The sequence below is a fragment of the Pan paniscus genome, chromosome 18 (genome assembly GCF_029289425.2).
Source record: "Pan paniscus chromosome 18, NHGRI_mPanPan1-v2.0_pri, whole genome shotgun sequence".
Lineage (NCBI taxonomy): Eukaryota > Metazoa > Chordata > Mammalia > Primates > Hominidae > Pan > Pan paniscus.
The window spans coordinates 4,862,672-4,879,548 of NC_073267.2; the positions used below are offsets into that span (position 1 = coordinate 4,862,672).

Here is a 16,877-nt window from a genome sequence, read left to right on the forward strand (position 1 = left end):
GTGGGCAAAGGCCCTTCTCCCCCCAGCCGCATTCTGGGGTACTGTGCCCAGATTACTGAGGTGCTAGGTTCAAACCTGCCCCAGGGACAGGGTGGCTGCCGACAAGAGCTCTGGGGCCAGGAGACCGCCACCCCGTGGGAGGGGCAGGGGCGCTATGGGAGGGAGCCTCACCCTGGCACGGGTGCTGTGGAAGCAGGAGCGGCTGCATCCTGTACGTGACAGGACTCAGCTGGAGCCCACTGGCTGGCTGCCCACCAACCTTACCCAGCCCAGCCCTTCTGGGCTGTTAAAGGCTGCTGCCTCCCCATCTCCAGCACCCACAGCCCTGCAACTGGCAGGAGGAGCAACCTGCCTTCTGGAATCTGGACACATGCAAACGAGAAATGCAGAAAAGACATTTATTACCAAGCTATAAATTAGAGGCGGCGGGGTGGGCGGGGGGAGCCGAGCAGTCACGTATGGGGCATCTGCCCTTTTTCTCTGTCCTCCTGGGCCTGGATTTTGAGTTCCTCATCCAGGCGCTCCTTTGCGCGGACCACCTAGTGGGTCACGGATAATCAGGCCGGGAGGCCAAGCCTCCGCCCCATACCCCTTGCCCACATGGGATGGCCTATTCCCATCAGCCCAGGTCCATTTTTTGAAGGGCAGTGGGTGGATACCAATGCTTCCTTCAGTGGCACCCCAGGGTTGGGGTGGCCTGGGGAGACAGAGCTGGGCTGCAGGGGCCCAGCGCATGCTGTGACCTCTGTGAGCTGAGAGCTGTTTCTAGCACCCCACCCACGGGGGCTCCTGCTCCTTCGAAGTCCCAGCTGCTGGGAGGGAGGGCTCTATCTGGGGTGACACAGCCTGAGTGGCTGGACCCCGCAAAGCTGAAGCAGTCAGAGGGGTGGCAGTTCAGGGGGCCTCCCTGAGGCTGGGGCACCATGGGAAAGCCTGGCACAGTTTTCTGTGTGCCAAGCCCTTAGCTGGCCAGCTCCCCCAACTAGGAATTGAGCCCCAGGTGAGAAGAAGGGGTCCCATGACTTCCTTCCTCCCAGAATCAAAGACCACTCACCTTTGACTGCAGGTAGAAGGAGCCACCCACGGATTTGTCATTCACCTTAAACAAGTGTTCATAGTTCTGCAGAGGAGAGGGGACGGGTGAGAGGGCTGCAGACTGCAGGCAAGAGATGTCGGGCAGGCTATGTGGGGCCACGTGAGAGAGGCAACAGGACTCCTCTCCACCCTGTGTGCCACACCCAGCTGTTGTGGCCACTGAGAGGCAGAGATGGGGACGGGTACCCTGGAGGGCAACTGAGCTGCTACCGGAAGGCACTCTTTGTCTCTAGACTGTCCTGCCTCAGGCCTAAAACTTCACGAGCAACAGTGGCTCCCGAAAGTTGGAGTCCGAGCTGGGTGCAGCTACAGCCTCCACATCGGACCTCCCTGGCCAGGCCTCCCTTCACTCTTCCCACCCTGGCAGCCTCTCCCTCTCAAACTTCGGGGTGGCCCAGTGGCCTCACCTTCTGGACCTCCTCAGGGCTCAGCTTGGACACGTTGAGAATCTGCTGTGCCTCCTGGAGGCTGAGGCCGGAGAGGTTGGAAGCGGCTGCAGACCGGTGTCCAGCGCGTCCTCGGGCATCAGCTGCGGCCCGGCTGGCTGTGTGGACATGTGGGTGATCGCTCAGTCCTCAGCAGCCCACACTTCACCCTGGGCCTTCCGAGTTGGTGGCTCACCCCTGCCACCAGCACAGGATGAGAGACACAGGGACAGGTGGCTAGGAGCTGCCTCTTCTCCAGGAGTGGTTTCCTTTTTAGGGGGTAGAGGCTGGGAAAGTGAGGACAGACGTGCCTCACTGGAGGGTAAGGGCAGGATCTGACCACTAAACCTGGCTCCTGGTCCCCAACCTAGACCATGAGATGACCCTGTCCCCCAACCCCCATATCCCAGGGGAACAGCAAATTGGGGAGCTTTAGGCTACGATGGAGACTGTATAGTGGGGCTGCGGGCATGAGAGGGCTCTGCAGGGGCGCAGCTGCCCACCTGTCACCTAGACCACCAAAGCCACTGCCTTGGGTGACCTCTCCCCTTTCAGTGACCCCAGAACCTAGAATCAGGAGCTGCTAAACTTTTCCTAAAGGCTCAGAGAGTAGCTATTTTAGGCTTTGCGGGCTAATGAGCCTGCACTGGAACCATTCAACTCTGCCTTGAAAGCAGCCTGTCGGCCGGGCACAGTGGCTCACGCCTGTAATCCCAGCACTTTGGGAGGCCAAGAAGGGCAGATCACGAGGTCAAGAGATCGAGACCATCCTGGCCAACATGATGAAACCCTGTAAAATACAAAATTACTAAAAATACAAAAATTAGCTGGGTGTGGTGGCACATGCCTGTAGTCCCAGCTACTGGAGAGGCTGAGGCAGGAGCATTGCTTGAACCCGGGAGGCAGAGGTTGCAGTGAGCCAAGATCGCACCATTGCACTCCAGCCTGGGCAACACAGTGAGACTCCGTCTCAAAAGAAAACAAAAGGGCTGGGTGCGGTGGCTCACGCCTGTAATCCCAGTACTTCAGGAGGCCGAGGTGGGCATATCACCTGAGGTTGGGAGTTCAAGACCAGCCTGACCAACACGGAGAAACCCCGTCTCTACTAAAAATACAAAATTAGCCAGGCATGGTGGCGCATGCCTGTAGTCCCAGCTACTCAGGAGGCTGAGGCAGAAGAATTGCTTGAACCCGGGAGGCAGAGGTTGCAGTGAGCCGAGATCGCGCTATTGCACTCCAGCCTGGGCAACAAGAGCGAAAACTCCGTCTCAAAAAAAAAAGATTTATTTACAAAACCAGGGCCGGGCGCTGTGGCTCACACCTGTAATCCCAGCACTTTGAGGCAGGCGGATCACCTGAAGTCAGGCGTTCCAGACCAGCCTGGCCAACATGGTGAAACCCTGTCTCTACTAAAAATACAAAAATTAGTCTGGTATGGTGTCGGGTGCTTGTATTCCCAGCTACTCAGGAGGCTGAGGCAGGAGAATCACTTGAACCAGGAGGCAGAGGTTGCAGTGAGCCAAGATTGCCCCACTGCATTCCAGCCTGGGCGACAGAGTGAGACTCCATCTCCAAAAAAAAAAAAAAAACAAGTTTACAAAACCAGGTATCCAGATGGGCCAGTGTGCCAGCTCCTGCCCTGGATGCTCTTGCTAACCAGGTACCACTGAAGAATGCCCCGGTCTGGCATCACCCCCCACCATGGGAAGTGCCTCAGGCCACGCACACTTCAGAACCGGCAGGCCTGAGGTGCCCATGGCTACGGGGAAAATCTGACCTGGAGAGGAACTCCCAGCCCACAGGGGAGACGGACCCATGCTTACCTGCAAACTCCTGCCGCAAGGCCCGTGCAAAGGCCCTGCCCACCACCTGCACGCCCATCACAATGATCTGGGCCAGGTACTTGGCCTGTGGGCAAAGCAGGCACCCGGTTAGCAGACCACTCCCTGTGGGCCCACAGAGATGGGCCCTGGAAACGGCTGCCGAGGGGCAAGGCTCCCGGAGACCCGAGGTCATGAAGCACAGAGCTGCAGCCCCAGGCCAACCCCTCCAAAGCACCCTGAATGAAAGCTTCCATGGTGGGTGGCTTAGTTACTCATTGGACAGGCAGGCAGGCGGGTGAACTTGACGGAGCTCCCAGAGGCAGACTGGCCCCACCTCATCCTTCAGGAAAGGCGTAGAGGAGCAAGGCAAAGTGGCTGCAGCCACCGGCTTCAGGAAGAAACACTGTGGTCTGGGAGCCAGAACACAGGGACAGCCCTGGACCTGGCAGTAACTCACTCTCGACCCTGGGGCCGACGATCGCTGTTCCTGAGTTTCTGAGATCATCAGGCCCAACCTTTACTTTACCAACGGGGAAACAGATCTGTCCTAATTCTCCCAAGTCCGAAGACTTTAAGTCCATTCCATTCAATAAAACAAACTTACTATGCAAACCTGTTTCCATCTTCAAGGAGCTAAAAGCCCACTAGGAGGGTATTTAAACACACTATGGACTAAATCATGAGAGAGAGTCAGGCTCGTTCATTTGTGCAGCCATTGGTTCACCCATTCATTCAAACATCTGCTGAGAGTCTACTCTGCTCAGCACTTGAGCACAAAGCTACACAGAACCTGGTCCCTGCCCCGAGTGAGAGCACACTGCTGGCCTGCCAGGGAACCCCACTGTCACACACCAGGCTGAACATGCCGGAACACTGCACGTGTGATGCCATGCCCCGCAGACGCCCTGGGGACTCAGTAAGATGTGAGCGGAAGCAACAGACTCGGGGGAAAACTCAAGACTGAGATGGGATTCGGTGAGAGGCGGGGGTTCTGTGTGAGAGGAGGGGGTTCTGTGTGAGAGGAGGGGGTTCTGTGGGAGGAGGGGGTTCTGTGTGAGAGGAGGGGGTTCTGTGTGAGAGGAGGGGGTTCTGTGAGAGGAGGGGGTTCTGTGAGAGGAGGGGACTCTGAGAGGAGGGGGTTCTGTGTGAGAGGAGGGGGTTCTGTGTGAGACGAGGGGGTTCTGTGTGAGAGGAGGGGGTTCTGTGTGAGAGGAGGGGGTTCTGTGGGAGGAGGGGGTTCTGTGTGAGAGGAGGGGGTTCTGTGTGAGAGGAGGGGGTTCTGTGAGAGGAGGGGGTTCTGTGAGAGGAGGGGACTCTGAGAGGAGGGGGTTCTGTGTGAGAGGAGGGGGTTCTGTGTGAGACGAGGGGGTTCTGTGTGAGAGGAGGGGGTTCTGTGTGAGAGGAGGGGGTTCTGTGTGAGGAGGGGGTTCTGTGTGAGGAGGGGGTTCTGTGAGAGGAGGGGGTTCTGTGAGAGGAGGGGGTTCTGTGAGAGGAGGGGGTTCTGTGTGAGAGGAGGGGGTTCTGTGTGAGAGGAGGGGATTCTGTGTGAGAGGAGGGGGTTCTGTGAGAGGAGAGGACTCTGAGAGGAGGGGGTTCTGTGTGAGAGGAGGGGGTTCTGTGAGAGGAGGGGGTTCTGTGTGAGAGGAGGGGGTTCTGTGAGAGGAGGGGGTTCTGTGTGAGAGGAGGGGGCTCTGTGAGAGGAGGGGGCTCTGTGAGAGGAGGGGACTCTGTGAGAGGAGGGGACTGTGTGAGAGGAGGGGGTTCTGTGTGAGAGGAGGGGGTTCTGTGTGAGAGGAGGGGGTTCTGTGAGAGGAGGGGGTTCTGTGTGAGAGGAGGGGATTCTGTGAGAGGAGGGGGTTCTGTGTGAGAGGAGGGGGTCCTGTGTGAGAGGAGGGGGTCCTCTGTGAGAGGAGGGGGTTCTCTGTGAGAGGAGGGGGTCCTGTGTGAGAGGAGGGGGTCCTGTGTGAGAGGAGGGGGTCCTGTGTGAGAGGAGGGGGTCCTGTGTGAGAGGAGGGGGTCCTCTGTGAGAGGAGGGGGTCCTGTGTGAGAGGAGGGGGTTCTGTGAGAGGAGGGGGTCCTGTGTGAGAGGAGGGGGTTCTCTGTGAGAGGAGGGGGTTCTGTGAGAGGAGGGGGTTCTGTGTGAGAGGAGGGGGTTCTGTGTGAGAGGAGGGGGTTCTGTGAGAGGAGGGGGTTCTGTGTGAGAGGAGGGGGTTCTGTGTGAGAGGAGGGGGTTCTGTGTGAGAGGAGGGGGTTCTGTGTGAGAGGAGGGGGTTCTGTGAGAGGAGGGGGTTCTGTGAGAGGAGGGGGTTCTGTGTGAGAGGAGGGGGTTCTGTGAGAGGAGGGGGTTCTGTGTGAGAGGGGGGTTCTGTGTGAGGGGGGGGTTCTGTGTGAGGGGGGGGGTTCTGTGTGAGAGGAGGGGGTCCTGTGAGAGGAGGGGGTCCTGTGAGAGGAGGGGGTCCTGTGTGAGAGGAGGGGGTCCTGTGTGAGAGGAGGGGGTCCTGTGTGAGAGGAGGGGGTTCTGTGTGAGAGGAGGGGGTTCTGTGTGAGAGGAGGGGGTTCTGTGAGAGGAGGGGGTTCTGTGAGAGGAGGGGGTTCTGTGAGAGGAGGGGGTTCTGTGTGAGAGGAGGGGGTTCTGTGTGAGAGGAGGGGGTTCTGTGAGAGGAGGGGGTTCTGTGAGAGGAGGGGGTTCTGTGTGAGAGGAGGGGGTTCTGTGAGAGGAGGGGGTTCTGTGTGAGAGGGGGGGTTCTGTGTGAGGGGGGGGGGTTCTGTGTGAGGGGGGGGGTTCTGTGTGAGAGGAGGGGGTCCTGTGAGAGGAGGGGGTCCTGTGTGAGAGGAGGGGGTCCTGTGTGAGAGGAGGGGGTCCTGTGTGAGAGGAGGGGGTTCTGTGTGAGAGGAGGGGGTTCTGTGTGAGAGGAGGGGGTTCTGTGAGAGGAGGGGGTTCTGTGAGAGGAGGGGGTTCTGTGAGAGGAGGGGGTTCTGTGTGAGGAGGGGGTTCTGTGAGAGGAGGGGGTTCTGTGAGAGGAGGGGGTTCTGTGTGAGAGGAGGGGGTCCTCTGTGAGAGGAGGGGGTCCTCTGTGAGAGGAGGGGGTCCTGTGTGAGGAGGGGGTCCTGTGAGAGGAGGGGGTTCTGTGAGAGGAGGGGGTTCTGTGTGAGAGGAGGGGGTTCTGTGAGAGGAGAGGACTCTGAGAGGAGGGGGTTCTGTGTGAGAGGAGGGGGTTCTGTGAGAGGAGGGGGTTCTGTGTGAGAGGAGGGGGTTCTGTGAGAGGAGGGGGTTCTGTGTGAGAGGAGGGGGTTCTGTGAGAGGAGGGGGTTCTGTGTGAGAGGAGGGGATTCTGTGAGAGGAGGGGGTCCTGTGTGAGAGGAGGGGGTCCTGTGTGAGAGGAGGGGGTCCTCTGTGAGAGGAGGGGGTCCTCTGTGAGAGGAGGGGGTCCTGTGTGAGGAGGGGGTCCTGTGTGAGAGGAGGGGGTCCTGTGTGAGAGGAGGGGGTCCTGTGTGAGAGGAGGGGGTCCTGTGTGAGAGGAGGGGGTCCTGTGTGAGAGGAGGGGGTCCTCTGTGAGAGGAGGGGGTCCTGTGTGAGAGGAGGGGGTTCTGTGTGAGAGGAGGGGGTCCTGTGAGAGGAGGGGGTCCTGTGAGAGGAGGGGGTCCTGTGTGAGAGGAGGGGGTCCTGTGTGAGAGGAGGGGGTTCTGTGTGAGAGGAGGGGGTTCTGTGTGAGAGGAGGGGGTTCTGTGAGAGGAGGGGGTTCTGTGAGAGGAGGGGGTTCTGTGAGAGGAGGGGGTTCTGTGTGAGGAGGGGGTTCTGTGAGAGGAGGGGGTCCTGTGTGAGGAGGGGGTCCTGTGTGAGAGGAGGGGGTCCTGTGTGAGAGGAGGGGGTCCTGTGTGAGAGGAGGGGGTCCTGTGTGAGAGGAGGGGGTTCTGTGAGAGGAGGGGGTTCTGTGTGAGAGGAGGGGGTTCTGTGTGAGGAGGGGGTTCTGTGAGAGGGGGGGGTTCTGTGTGAGGAGGGGGTTCTGTGAGAGGAGGGGGTTCTGTGTGAGAGGAGGGGGTCCTGTGTGAGAGGAGGGGGTCCTGTGTGAGAGGAGGGGGTCCTCTGTGAGAGGAGGGGGTCCTGTGTGAGGAGGGGGTCCTGTGTGAGAGGAGGGGGTCCTGTGTGAGAGGAGGGGGTCCTGTGTGAGAGGAGGGGGTTCTGTGAGAGGAGGGGGTTCTGTGTGAGAGGAGGGGGTTCTGTGTGAGGAGGGGGTTCTGTGAGAGGGGGGGGTTCTGTGTGAGGGGGGGGTTCTGTGTGTGGGGGGTTCTGTGAGAGGAGGGGGTTCTGTGAGAGGAGGGGGTTCTGTGAGAGGAGGGGGTTCTGTGTGAGGGGGGGTTCTGTGAGAGGAGGGGGTTCTGTGAGAGGAGGGGGCTCTGTGAGAGGAGGGGGTTCTGTGAGAGGAGGGGGTTCTGTGTGAGAGGAGGGGGTTCTGTGTGAGAGGAGGGGGTTCTGTGTGAGAGGAGGGGGTTCTGTGTGAGAGGAGGGGGGTTCTGTGTGAGAGGGGGGGGTTCTGTGTGAGAGGAGGGGGTTCTGTGTGAGAGGAGGGGGTTCTGTGAGAGGAGGGGGTTCTGTGAGAGGAGGGGGTTCTGTGTGAGAGGAGGGGGTTCTGTGTGAGAGGAGGGGGTTCTGTGTGAGAGGAGGGGGTTCTGTGTGAGAGGAGGGGCTTCTGTGAGAGGAGGGGGTTCTGTGAGAGGAGGGGGTTCTGTGTGAGAGGAGGGGGTTCTGTGTGAGAGGAGGGGGGTTCTGTGTGAGAGGGGGGGGTTCTGTGTGAGAGGAGGGGGTTCTGTGTGAGAGGAGGGGGTTCTGTGTGAGAGGAGGGGGTTCTGTGAGAGGAGGGGGTTCTGTGTGAGAGGAGGGGGTTCTGTGAGAGGAGGGGGTTCTGTGAGAGGAGGGGGTTCTGTGTGAGAGGAGGGGGTTCTGTGTGAGAGGAGGGGGTTCTGTGAGAGGAGGGGGTTCTGTGAGAGGAGGGGGTTCTGTGTGAGAGGAGGGGGTTCTGTGAGAGGAGGGGGTTCTGTGTGAGAGGGGGGGTTCTGTGTGAGGGGGGGGTTCTGTGTGAGGGGGGGGGTTCTGTGTGAGAGGAGGGGGTCCTGTGAGAGGAGGGGGTCCTGTGAGAGGAGGGGGTCCTGTGTGAGAGGAGGGGGTCCTGTGTGAGAGGAGGGGGTCCTGTGTGAGAGGAGGGGGTTCTGTGTGAGAGGAGGGGGTTCTGTGTGAGAGGAGGGGGTTCTGTGAGAGGAGGGGGTTCTGTGAGAGGAGGGGGTTCTGTGAGAGGAGGGGGTTCTGTGTGAGAGGAGGGGGTTCTGTGTGAGAGGAGGGGGTTCTGTGAGAGGAGGGGGTTCTGTGAGAGGAGGGGGTTCTGTGTGAGAGGAGGGGGTTCTGTGAGAGGAGGGGGTTCTGTGTGAGAGGGGGGGTTCTGTGTGAGGGGGGGGGGTTCTGTGTGAGAGGGGGGGGTTCTGTGTGAGAGGAGGGGGTCCTGTGAGAGGAGGGGGTCCTGTGAGAGGAGGGGGTCCTGTGTGAGAGGAGGGGGTCCTGTGTGAGAGGAGGGGGTCCTGTGTGAGAGGAGGGGGTTCTGTGTGAGAGGAGGGGGTTCTGTGTGAGAGGAGGGGGTTCTGTGAGAGGAGGGGGTTCTGTGAGAGGAGGGGGTTCTGTGAGAGGAGGGGGTTCTGTGTGAGGAGGGGGTTCTGTGAGAGGAGGGGGTTCTGTGAGAGGAGGGGGTTCTGTGTGAGGAGGGGGTTCTGTGAGAGGAGGGGGTTCTGTGAGAGGAGGGGGTTCTGTGAGAGGAGGGGGTTCTGTGAGAGGAGGGGGTTCTGTGTGAGGAGGGGGTTCTGTGAGAGGAGGGGGTTCTGTGAGAGGAGGGGGTCCTGTGTGAGAGGAGGGGGTTCTGTGAGAGGAGGGGGTTCTGTGTGAGAGGAGGGGGTCCTCTGTGAGAGGAGGGGGTCCTCTGTGAGAGGAGGGGGTCCTGTGTGAGGAGGGGGTCCTGTGAGAGGAGGGGGTTCTGTGAGAGGAGGGGGTTCTGTGTGAGAGGAGGGGGTTCTGTGAGAGGAGAGGACTCTGAGAGGAGGGGGTTCTGTGTGAGAGGAGGGGGTTCTGTGAGAGGAGGGGGTTCTGTGTGAGAGGAGGGGGTTCTGTGAGAGGAGGGGGTTCTGTGTGAGAGGAGGGGGTTCTGTGAGAGGAGGGGGTTCTGTGTGAGAGGAGGGGATTCTGTGAGAGGAGGGGGTCCTGTGTGAGAGGAGGGGGTCCTGTGTGAGAGGAGGGGGTCCTCTGTGAGAGGAGGGGGTCCTCTGTGAGAGGAGGGGGTCCTGTGTGAGGAGGGGGTCCTGTGTGAGAGGAGGGGGTCCTGTGTGAGAGGAGGGGGTCCTGTGTGAGAGGAGGGGGTCCTGTGTGAGAGGAGGGGGTCCTGTGTGAGAGGAGGGGGTCCTCTGTGAGAGGAGGGGGTCCTGTGTGAGAGGAGGGGGTTCTGTGTGAGAGGAGGGGGTCCTGTGAGAGGAGGGGGTCCTGTGTGAGAGGAGGGGGTCCTGTGTGAGAGGAGGGGGTTCTGTGTGAGAGGAGGGGGTTCTGTGTGAGAGGAGGGGGTTCTGTGAGAGGAGGGGGTTCTGTGAGAGGAGGGGGTTCTGTGAGAGGAGGGGGTTCTGTGTGAGGAGGGGGTTCTGTGAGAGGAGGGGGTCCTGTGTGAGGAGGGGGTCCTGTGTGAGAGGAGGGGGTCCTGTGTGAGAGGAGGGGGTCCTGTGTGAGAGGAGGGGGTCCTGTGTGAGAGGAGGAGGTTCTGTGAGAGGAGGGGGTTCTGTGTGAGAGGAGGGGGTTCTGTGTGAGGAGGGGGTTCTGTGAGAGGGGGGGGTTCTGTGTGAGGAGGGGGTTCTGTGAGAGGAGGGGGTTCTGTGTGAGAGGAGGGGGTCCTGTGTGAGAGGAGGGGGTCCTCTGTGAGAGGAGGGGGTCCTGTGTGAGGAGGGGGTCCTGTGTGAGAGGAGGGGGTCCTGTGTGAGAGGAGGGGGTCCTGTGTGAGAGGAGGGGGTTCTGTGAGAGGAGGGGGTTCTGTGTGAGAGGAGGGGGTTCTGTGTGAGGAGGGGGTTCTGTGAGAGGGGGGGGTTCTGTGTGAGGGGGGGGTTCTGTGTGTGGGGGGTTCTGTGAGAGGAGGGGGTTCTGTGAGAGGAGGGGGTTCTGTGAGAGGAGGGGGTTCTGTGTGAGGGGGGGTTCTGTGAGAGGAGGGGGTTCTGTGAGAGGAGGGGGCTCTGTGAGAGGAGGGGGTTCTGTGAGAGGAGGGGGTTCTGTGTGAGAGGAGGGGGTTCTGTGTGAGAGGAGGGGGTTCTGTGTGAGAGGAGGGGGGTTCTGTGTGAGAGGGGGGGGTTCTGTGTGAGAGGAGGGGGTTCTGTGTGAGAGGAGGGGGTTCTGTGAGAGGAGGGGGTTCTGTGAGAGGAGGGGGTTCTGTGTGAGAGGAGGGGGTTCTGTGTGAGAGGAGGGGGTTCTGTGTGAGAGGAGGGGGTTCTGTGTGAGAGGAGGGGCTTCTGTGAGAGGAGGGGGTTCTGTGAGAGGAGGGGGTTCTGTGTGAGAGGAGGGGGTTCTGTGTGAGAGGAGGGGGTTCTGTGTGAGAGGAGGGGGTTCTGTGTGAGAGGAGGGGGTTCTGTGAGAGGAGGGGGTTCTGTGAGAGGAGGGGGTTCTGTGTGAGAGGAGGGGGTTCTGTGTGAGAGGAGGGGGTTCTGTGAGAGGGGGGGGTTCTGTGTGAGAGGAGGGGGTTCTGTGAGAGGAGGGGGTTCTGTGTGAGAGGAGGGGATTCTGTGTGAGAGGAGGGGGTTCTGTGAGAGGAGAGGACTCTGAGAGGAGGGGGTTCTGTGTGAGAGGAGGGGGTTCTGTGAGAGGAGGGGGTTCTGTGTGAGAGGAGGGGGTTCTGTGAGAGGAGGGGGTTCTGTGAGAGGAGGGGGTTCTGTGAGAGGAGGGGGTTCTGTGTGAGAGGAGGGGGTTCTGTGTGTGAGGAGGGGGTTCTGTGTGAGAGGAGGGGGTTCTGTGTGAGAGGAGGGGGTTCTGTGTGAGAGGAGGGGGTTCTGTGAGAGGGGGGGTTCTGTGTGAGAGGAGGGGGTTCTGTGTGAGAGGAGGGGGTTCTGTGTGAGAGGAGGGGGTTCTGTGAGAGGGGGGGGTTCTGTGTGAGAGGAGGGGGTTCTGTGAGAGGAGGGGGTTCTGTGAGAGGAGGGGGTTCTGTGAGAGGAGGGGGTTCTGTGTGAGAGGAGGGGGTTCTGTGTGAGAGGAGGGGGGTTCTGTGTGAGAGGGGGGTTCTGTGTGAGGGGGGGGTTCTGTGTGAGAGGGGGGGTTCTGTGTGAGAGGAGGGGGTTCTGTGTGAGAGGAGGGGGTTCTGTGTGAGAGGAGGGGGTTCTGTGAGAGGAGGGGGTTCTGTGTGAGAGGAGGGGGTTCTGTGTGTGGGGGGTTCTGTGTGAGAGGAGGGGGTTCTGTGAGAGGAGGGGGTTCTGTGTGAGAGGAGGGGGTTCTGTGAGGAGGGGATTCTGTGTGAGAGGAGGGGGTTCTGTGAGAGGAGGGGGTTCTGTGTGAGAGGAGTGGGTTCTGTGAGAGGAGGGGGTTCTGTGAGAGGAGGGGGTTCTGTGTGAGAGGAGGGGGTTCTGTGTGAGAGGAGGGGGTTCTGTGTGTGGGGGGTTCTGTGTGAGAGGAGGGGGTTCTGTGAGAGGAGGGGGTTCTGTGTGAGAGGAGGGGGTTCTGTGAGGAGGGGATTCTGTGTGAGAGGAGGGGGTTCTGTGAGAGGAGGGGGTTCTGTGTGAGAGGAGGGGGTTCTGTGTGAGAGGAGGGGGTTCTGTGTGAGGGGGGGTTCTGTGTGAGAGGAGGGGGTTCTGTGTGAGAGGAGGGGGTTCTGTGTGAGAGAAGGGGCTTCTGTGAGAGGAGGGGGTTCTGTGAGGAGGGGGTTCTGTGAGAGGAGGGGGCTCTGTGAGAGGAGGGGGTTCTGTGTGAGAGGAGGGGGTTCTGTGTGAGAGGAGGGGGTTCTGTGTGAGAGGAGGGGGTTCTGTGTGAGAGGAGGGGGTTCTGTGAGAGGAGGGGGTTCTGTGTGAGAGGAGGGGGTTCTGTGAGAGGAGGGGGTTCTGTGAGAGGGGGGGGTTCTGTGTGAGAGGAGGGGGTTCTGTGAGAGGAGGGGGTTCTGTGTGAGAGGAGGGGATTCTGTGTGAGAGGAGGGGGTTCTGTGAGAGGAGAGGACTCTGAGAGGAGGGGGTTCTGTGTGAGAGGAGGGGGTTCTGTGAGAGGAGGGGGTTCTGTGTGAGAGGAGGGGGTTCTGTGAGAGGAGGGGGTTCTGTGAGAGGAGGGGGTTCTGTGAGAGGAGGGGGTTCTGTGTGAGAGGAGGGGGTTCTGTGTGTGAGGAGGGGGTTCTGTGTGAGAGGAGGGGGTTCTGTGTGAGAGGAGGGGGTTCTGTGTGAGAGGAGGGGGTTCTGTGAGAGGGGGGGTTCTGTGTGAGAGGAGGGGGTTCTGTGTGAGAGGAGGGGGTTCTGTGTGAGAGGAGGGGGTTCTGTGAGAGGGGGGGGTTCTGTGTGAGAGGAGGGGGTTCTGTGAGAGGAGGGGGTTCTGTGAGAGGAGGGGGTTCTGTGAGAGGAGGGGGTTCTGTGTGAGAGGAGGGGGTTCTGTGTGAGAGGAGGGGGGTTCTGTGTGAGAGGGGGGTTCTGTGTGAGGGGGGGGTTCTGTGTGAGAGGGGGGGTTCTGTGTGAGAGGAGGGGGTTCTGTGTGAGAGGAGGGGGTTCTGTGTGAGAGGAGGGGGTTCTGTGAGAGGAGGGGGTTCTGTGTGAGAGGAGGGGGTTCTGTGTGTGGGGGGTTCTGTGTGAGAGGAGGGGGTTCTGTGAGAGGAGGGGGTTCTGTGTGAGAGGAGGGGGTTCTGTGAGGAGGGGATTCTGTGTGAGAGGAGGGGGTTCTGTGAGAGGAGGGGGTTCTGTGTGAGAGGAGTGGGTTCTGTGAGAGGAGGGGGTTCTGTGAGAGGAGGGGGTTCTGTGTGAGAGGAGGGGGTTCTGTGTGAGAGGAGGGGGTTCTGTGTGTGGGGGGTTCTGTGTGAGAGGAGGGGGTTCTGTGAGAGGAGGGGGTTCTGTGTGAGAGGAGGGGGTTCTGTGAGGAGGGGATTCTGTGTGAGAGGAGGGGGTTCTGTGAGAGGAGGGGGTTCTGTGTGAGAGGAGGGGGTTCTGTGTGAGAGGAGGGGGTTCTGTGTGAGGGGGGGTTCTGTGTGAGAGGAGGGGGTTCTGTGTGAGAGGAGGGGGTTCTGTGTGAGAGAAGGGGCTTCTGTGAGAGGAGGGGGTTCTGTGAGGAGGGGGTTCTGTGAGAGGAGGGGGCTCTGTGAGAGGAGGGGGTTCTGTGTGAGAGGAGGGGGTTCTGTGTGAGAGGAGGGGGTTCTGTGTGAGAGGAGGGGGTTCTGTGTGAGAGGAGGGGGTTCTGTGTGAGAGGAGGGGGTTCTGTGTGAGAGGGGAGGGTTCTGTGTGAGAGGGGAGGGTTCTGTGTGAGAGGAGGGGGTTCTGTGAGAGGAGGGGGTTCCTCCTGGGCTGGGCTTTGAAGGGTCGGAAGAATCATGATGGAAATACTAGGGCTTTCTAGGCAGAGGGACTGGGTTGAGCCAAAACTGGCAGGAGAGAAGGCAGAAGGGAGGTCCTGCGAGCAGCCAATAGCCTAGGCTGGCCTGGTAAAGACTGGGAATCTGGCGGATGACATGGAAAGATGCACAGATCTTTGTGAAACAAAGCGAGTATATATAGACAGCACATACAAAGGATCTTGTGACTGCAAAGCCGTAGACGCAGGGGGGTGGCGCGGGATGGAGGCAGCTCGGCATAGGTTGAAAGCTCATGTGGCACAGCGGAGTGACTTTCCCTTTCTTCCTAGTGCTTTTCTGTAGATTTGCCTTCGGTCAACAAGTATCAACTGAGTCCACACACCAGGCACGGTGCCAAACACGTTCAATTCATTGTGCCGTTTAATTCTCACAACTCAGGGGTGGGGGACTGCTGACTGGCCCGAGGACATAACAGCAGGTGCCTCGGAGGCAGATCGGAAACCCAAGGCTGGCGCTATCTGTCACAGCAGTCACTACACAGGGTCCCGGGGTCTGAAGGGAGGGCACCTGGGCAAGCCGACAAGTATCAAGAACCCAACCCTGGGGCCAGAGGGGCTTGCTCCAGATTCCAGTGGATTCAACTCCAGAGCTGGCCTTGTTCAGCCTCCGAGGACCTGCTCTTTCCTTAACAGGCGGGATGTGATTATGGGCCATTAGGGGAATGAACAAACAAGTGGGTTAAGATTTCAAAAGTAGGTGGAAACTTCATAACTTCTGGATTTCACAGCAGAAAGAGCCCAGAGAAGACCCTCCTGTGATCACAGCAAGGGGCAGGGCTGTGGCTGTACTGCAGATGAGGGAGGGTCAGGGATGCACCTGATGACACCTGCGGTCTCACCTGACTTCGCCTCCTTCCTAAAGTCCCTCCCGAGTGGAACAGGAGGCTCAGGGATGGGATGCTGGTGCTGTCTGAAGGACAGAGGTGAAAGTCAGAGGGTCCCCTCGGCTTGAAACACGGCTCAGGTCTCAGACTACCCCTCACACCAACAGCCTTCGGTCCCTCTGCTGCCATCATACAGCCTTGCAATCACTTGTTTACTTTTCTGCCAAGGCCAATGACTGTTGCAAAATAATGAACGGTAAGAGCTGAGGTCATAACTGGGGAGCTTCCCCGACCATCCCCTGCACACTTCAAACCAAAGCGGCGTGGTGGCCTGTGGCTTCAGCTGCCTAGAGCTGCAGGGCAGAGGGGGGCTGGCCTGCAAAGTTTCAGCAGACTGGATGGCCCATTGAGGCCAGCAAGGTTCCTATAGGAGGCATCTCTGAGAAGACGCAGTGTAGTGTAATGGTTACACCTGCAGGCTTTGGGATCACCTGTGTGCAAAAATCCCAGCTATCTGACATAGACACGTTCTCAACTCCTTTGAGCAACCCAGTTTGCTTACCTGTAAAATGTGGCCACCAATAAAGCTGAGATAATGCCTGTCAAATGCCTGGCACACAGCCTAATGGTACAGTAGGTGCTCAATAAACATTGGTTTTCATTCATTACTACTGTTTCACAAAATCTGACAATGACCAGGCACTATGAAGTAACAAAGCTTCTTTCAAAATAGCAGCTCATTTGATACAGGCCCTTTGCTTCCTCGGGGTGAAGGCTGCAAAACACCATACTACATTCCCTCAGGGAGCTGGGAAGCAGCAAGGAAGCAGAACGAGAACCACATTGACCTGGGACCAGAACCCTAGCTTTGTTTCTCAATAGCTGTGTGACCCTGGACAAATTACTCAACCTCTCTGAATCTTTTTTTGTTTTGGTTTGGGTCTTTTATTTTTTGTTTATTTTTTTGAGACTGACTCTCGCTCTGTCACCCAGGCTAGAGTGCAGTGGTTCAATCTCGGCTCATTGCAACCTCCACCTCACCAGTTCAAACGATCCTCCTGCCTCACCCTCCCAAGTAACTGGGATTACAGGTGAACACAACCAAGCCTAGCTAATTTTGTATTTTTAATAGAGACGAGGTTTCACCATGTTGGTCAGGCTGGTCTCAAACTCCTGACCTCAGGTGATGCACCCGCCTCGGCCTCCCAAAGTGCTGGGATTACAGGCATGAGACACCACGCCTGGCCTTTTTTTTGGAAGCAGACTCTAACTCTGTCCTCCAGGCTGGAGTGCAGTGGTGCAATCATGGCTCACTTGCAGCCTCAGCCTCCCAGCCTCAAGAGATTCTCCTGCTTAAGCCTCCCGAGTAGCTGGAGCTACTTGTACTCAGCCTCCGAGGACCCGCTCTTTCCTTAACAGGCAGGATGTGATATGGGCCATTAGGGGAATGAACAAACACAAGTGGGTTAGGATTTCACAAGTAGGTGGAAATTTCATAACTTCTGGAGGCTGAGCACACGCCACCACATTTGGCTAAATGTACTTTTCTGGAGAGATGGGGTTTCGCCATGTTGCCCAGGCTGGTCTTGAACTCCTAGGTTCGCATGAACTGCCCTCCTCGGCTTCCCAAAGTGCTAGGATTACAGGTGTGAGCTACTGTGCCCAGCCTACCTCAGTTTTCTTAACTGCAAGATGGAGAGAATAACACCCTCCTCACAAGGGGACAATAAGGCCCTCAGGAGGCAATGCCCATTAACACCACATGGACAAACAGCGGCAGGTCCAGAACTAGGCGGTGCAGGCAAGCCCCTCATCCACCTATCCAGTACCCCAACATCCCCTGAGCTTCTGCCATGGGTCAGGCTGAGTTCAGAGCTCATTCACAGGGAGCAGAGCTCTGCCAGCTGTGGCTACCATGGGTGACCAAAACAACCACTGCCTGAGGCCCCTCCCAGAGGCTCCAAACATCCCATAGTCCACTGACTGACACTTGGGCCTGAGGGTCCCAGGTGAGAGGACCCAGCTGACTTGGCATCCAACTTCAGGCCACGCGGCTGTCAGAGAGCAGCAGTCAGAAGCACAGGATCCAATCCTGGCATGCGTGGGGGCAGCACGTGCACTT

General features: G+C 58.9%; 1 protein-coding gene across 4 annotated transcripts in view; it reads right to left on the reverse strand.

Annotated features, from left to right (window-relative positions):
• Positions 1–16,877, reverse strand: part of PAM16 (presequence translocase associated motor 16) — a 35,707-nt gene that overhangs the window by 15,353 nt on the left and 3,477 nt on the right. For 2 of the 4 annotated variants that reach the window (XR_008954889.2, XM_057299976.2), the window contains exon 1: positions 1,055–1,122. Coding sequence is in view for 2 of the 4 variants with exons in the window: in XM_057299978.2 (XP_057155961.1) it covers positions 453–539; positions 1,055–1,120; positions 1,503–1,639; positions 3,344–3,428 (375 nt within the window). In the remaining 2 variants the exon portion in view is untranslated. Of the gene's footprint in view, positions 1–384; positions 540–1,054; positions 1,123–1,502; positions 1,640–3,343; positions 3,429–16,877 lie in introns of those variants that run through there. The other 2 variants (XM_057299978.2, XM_057299977.2) reach the window with 2 other exon arrangements.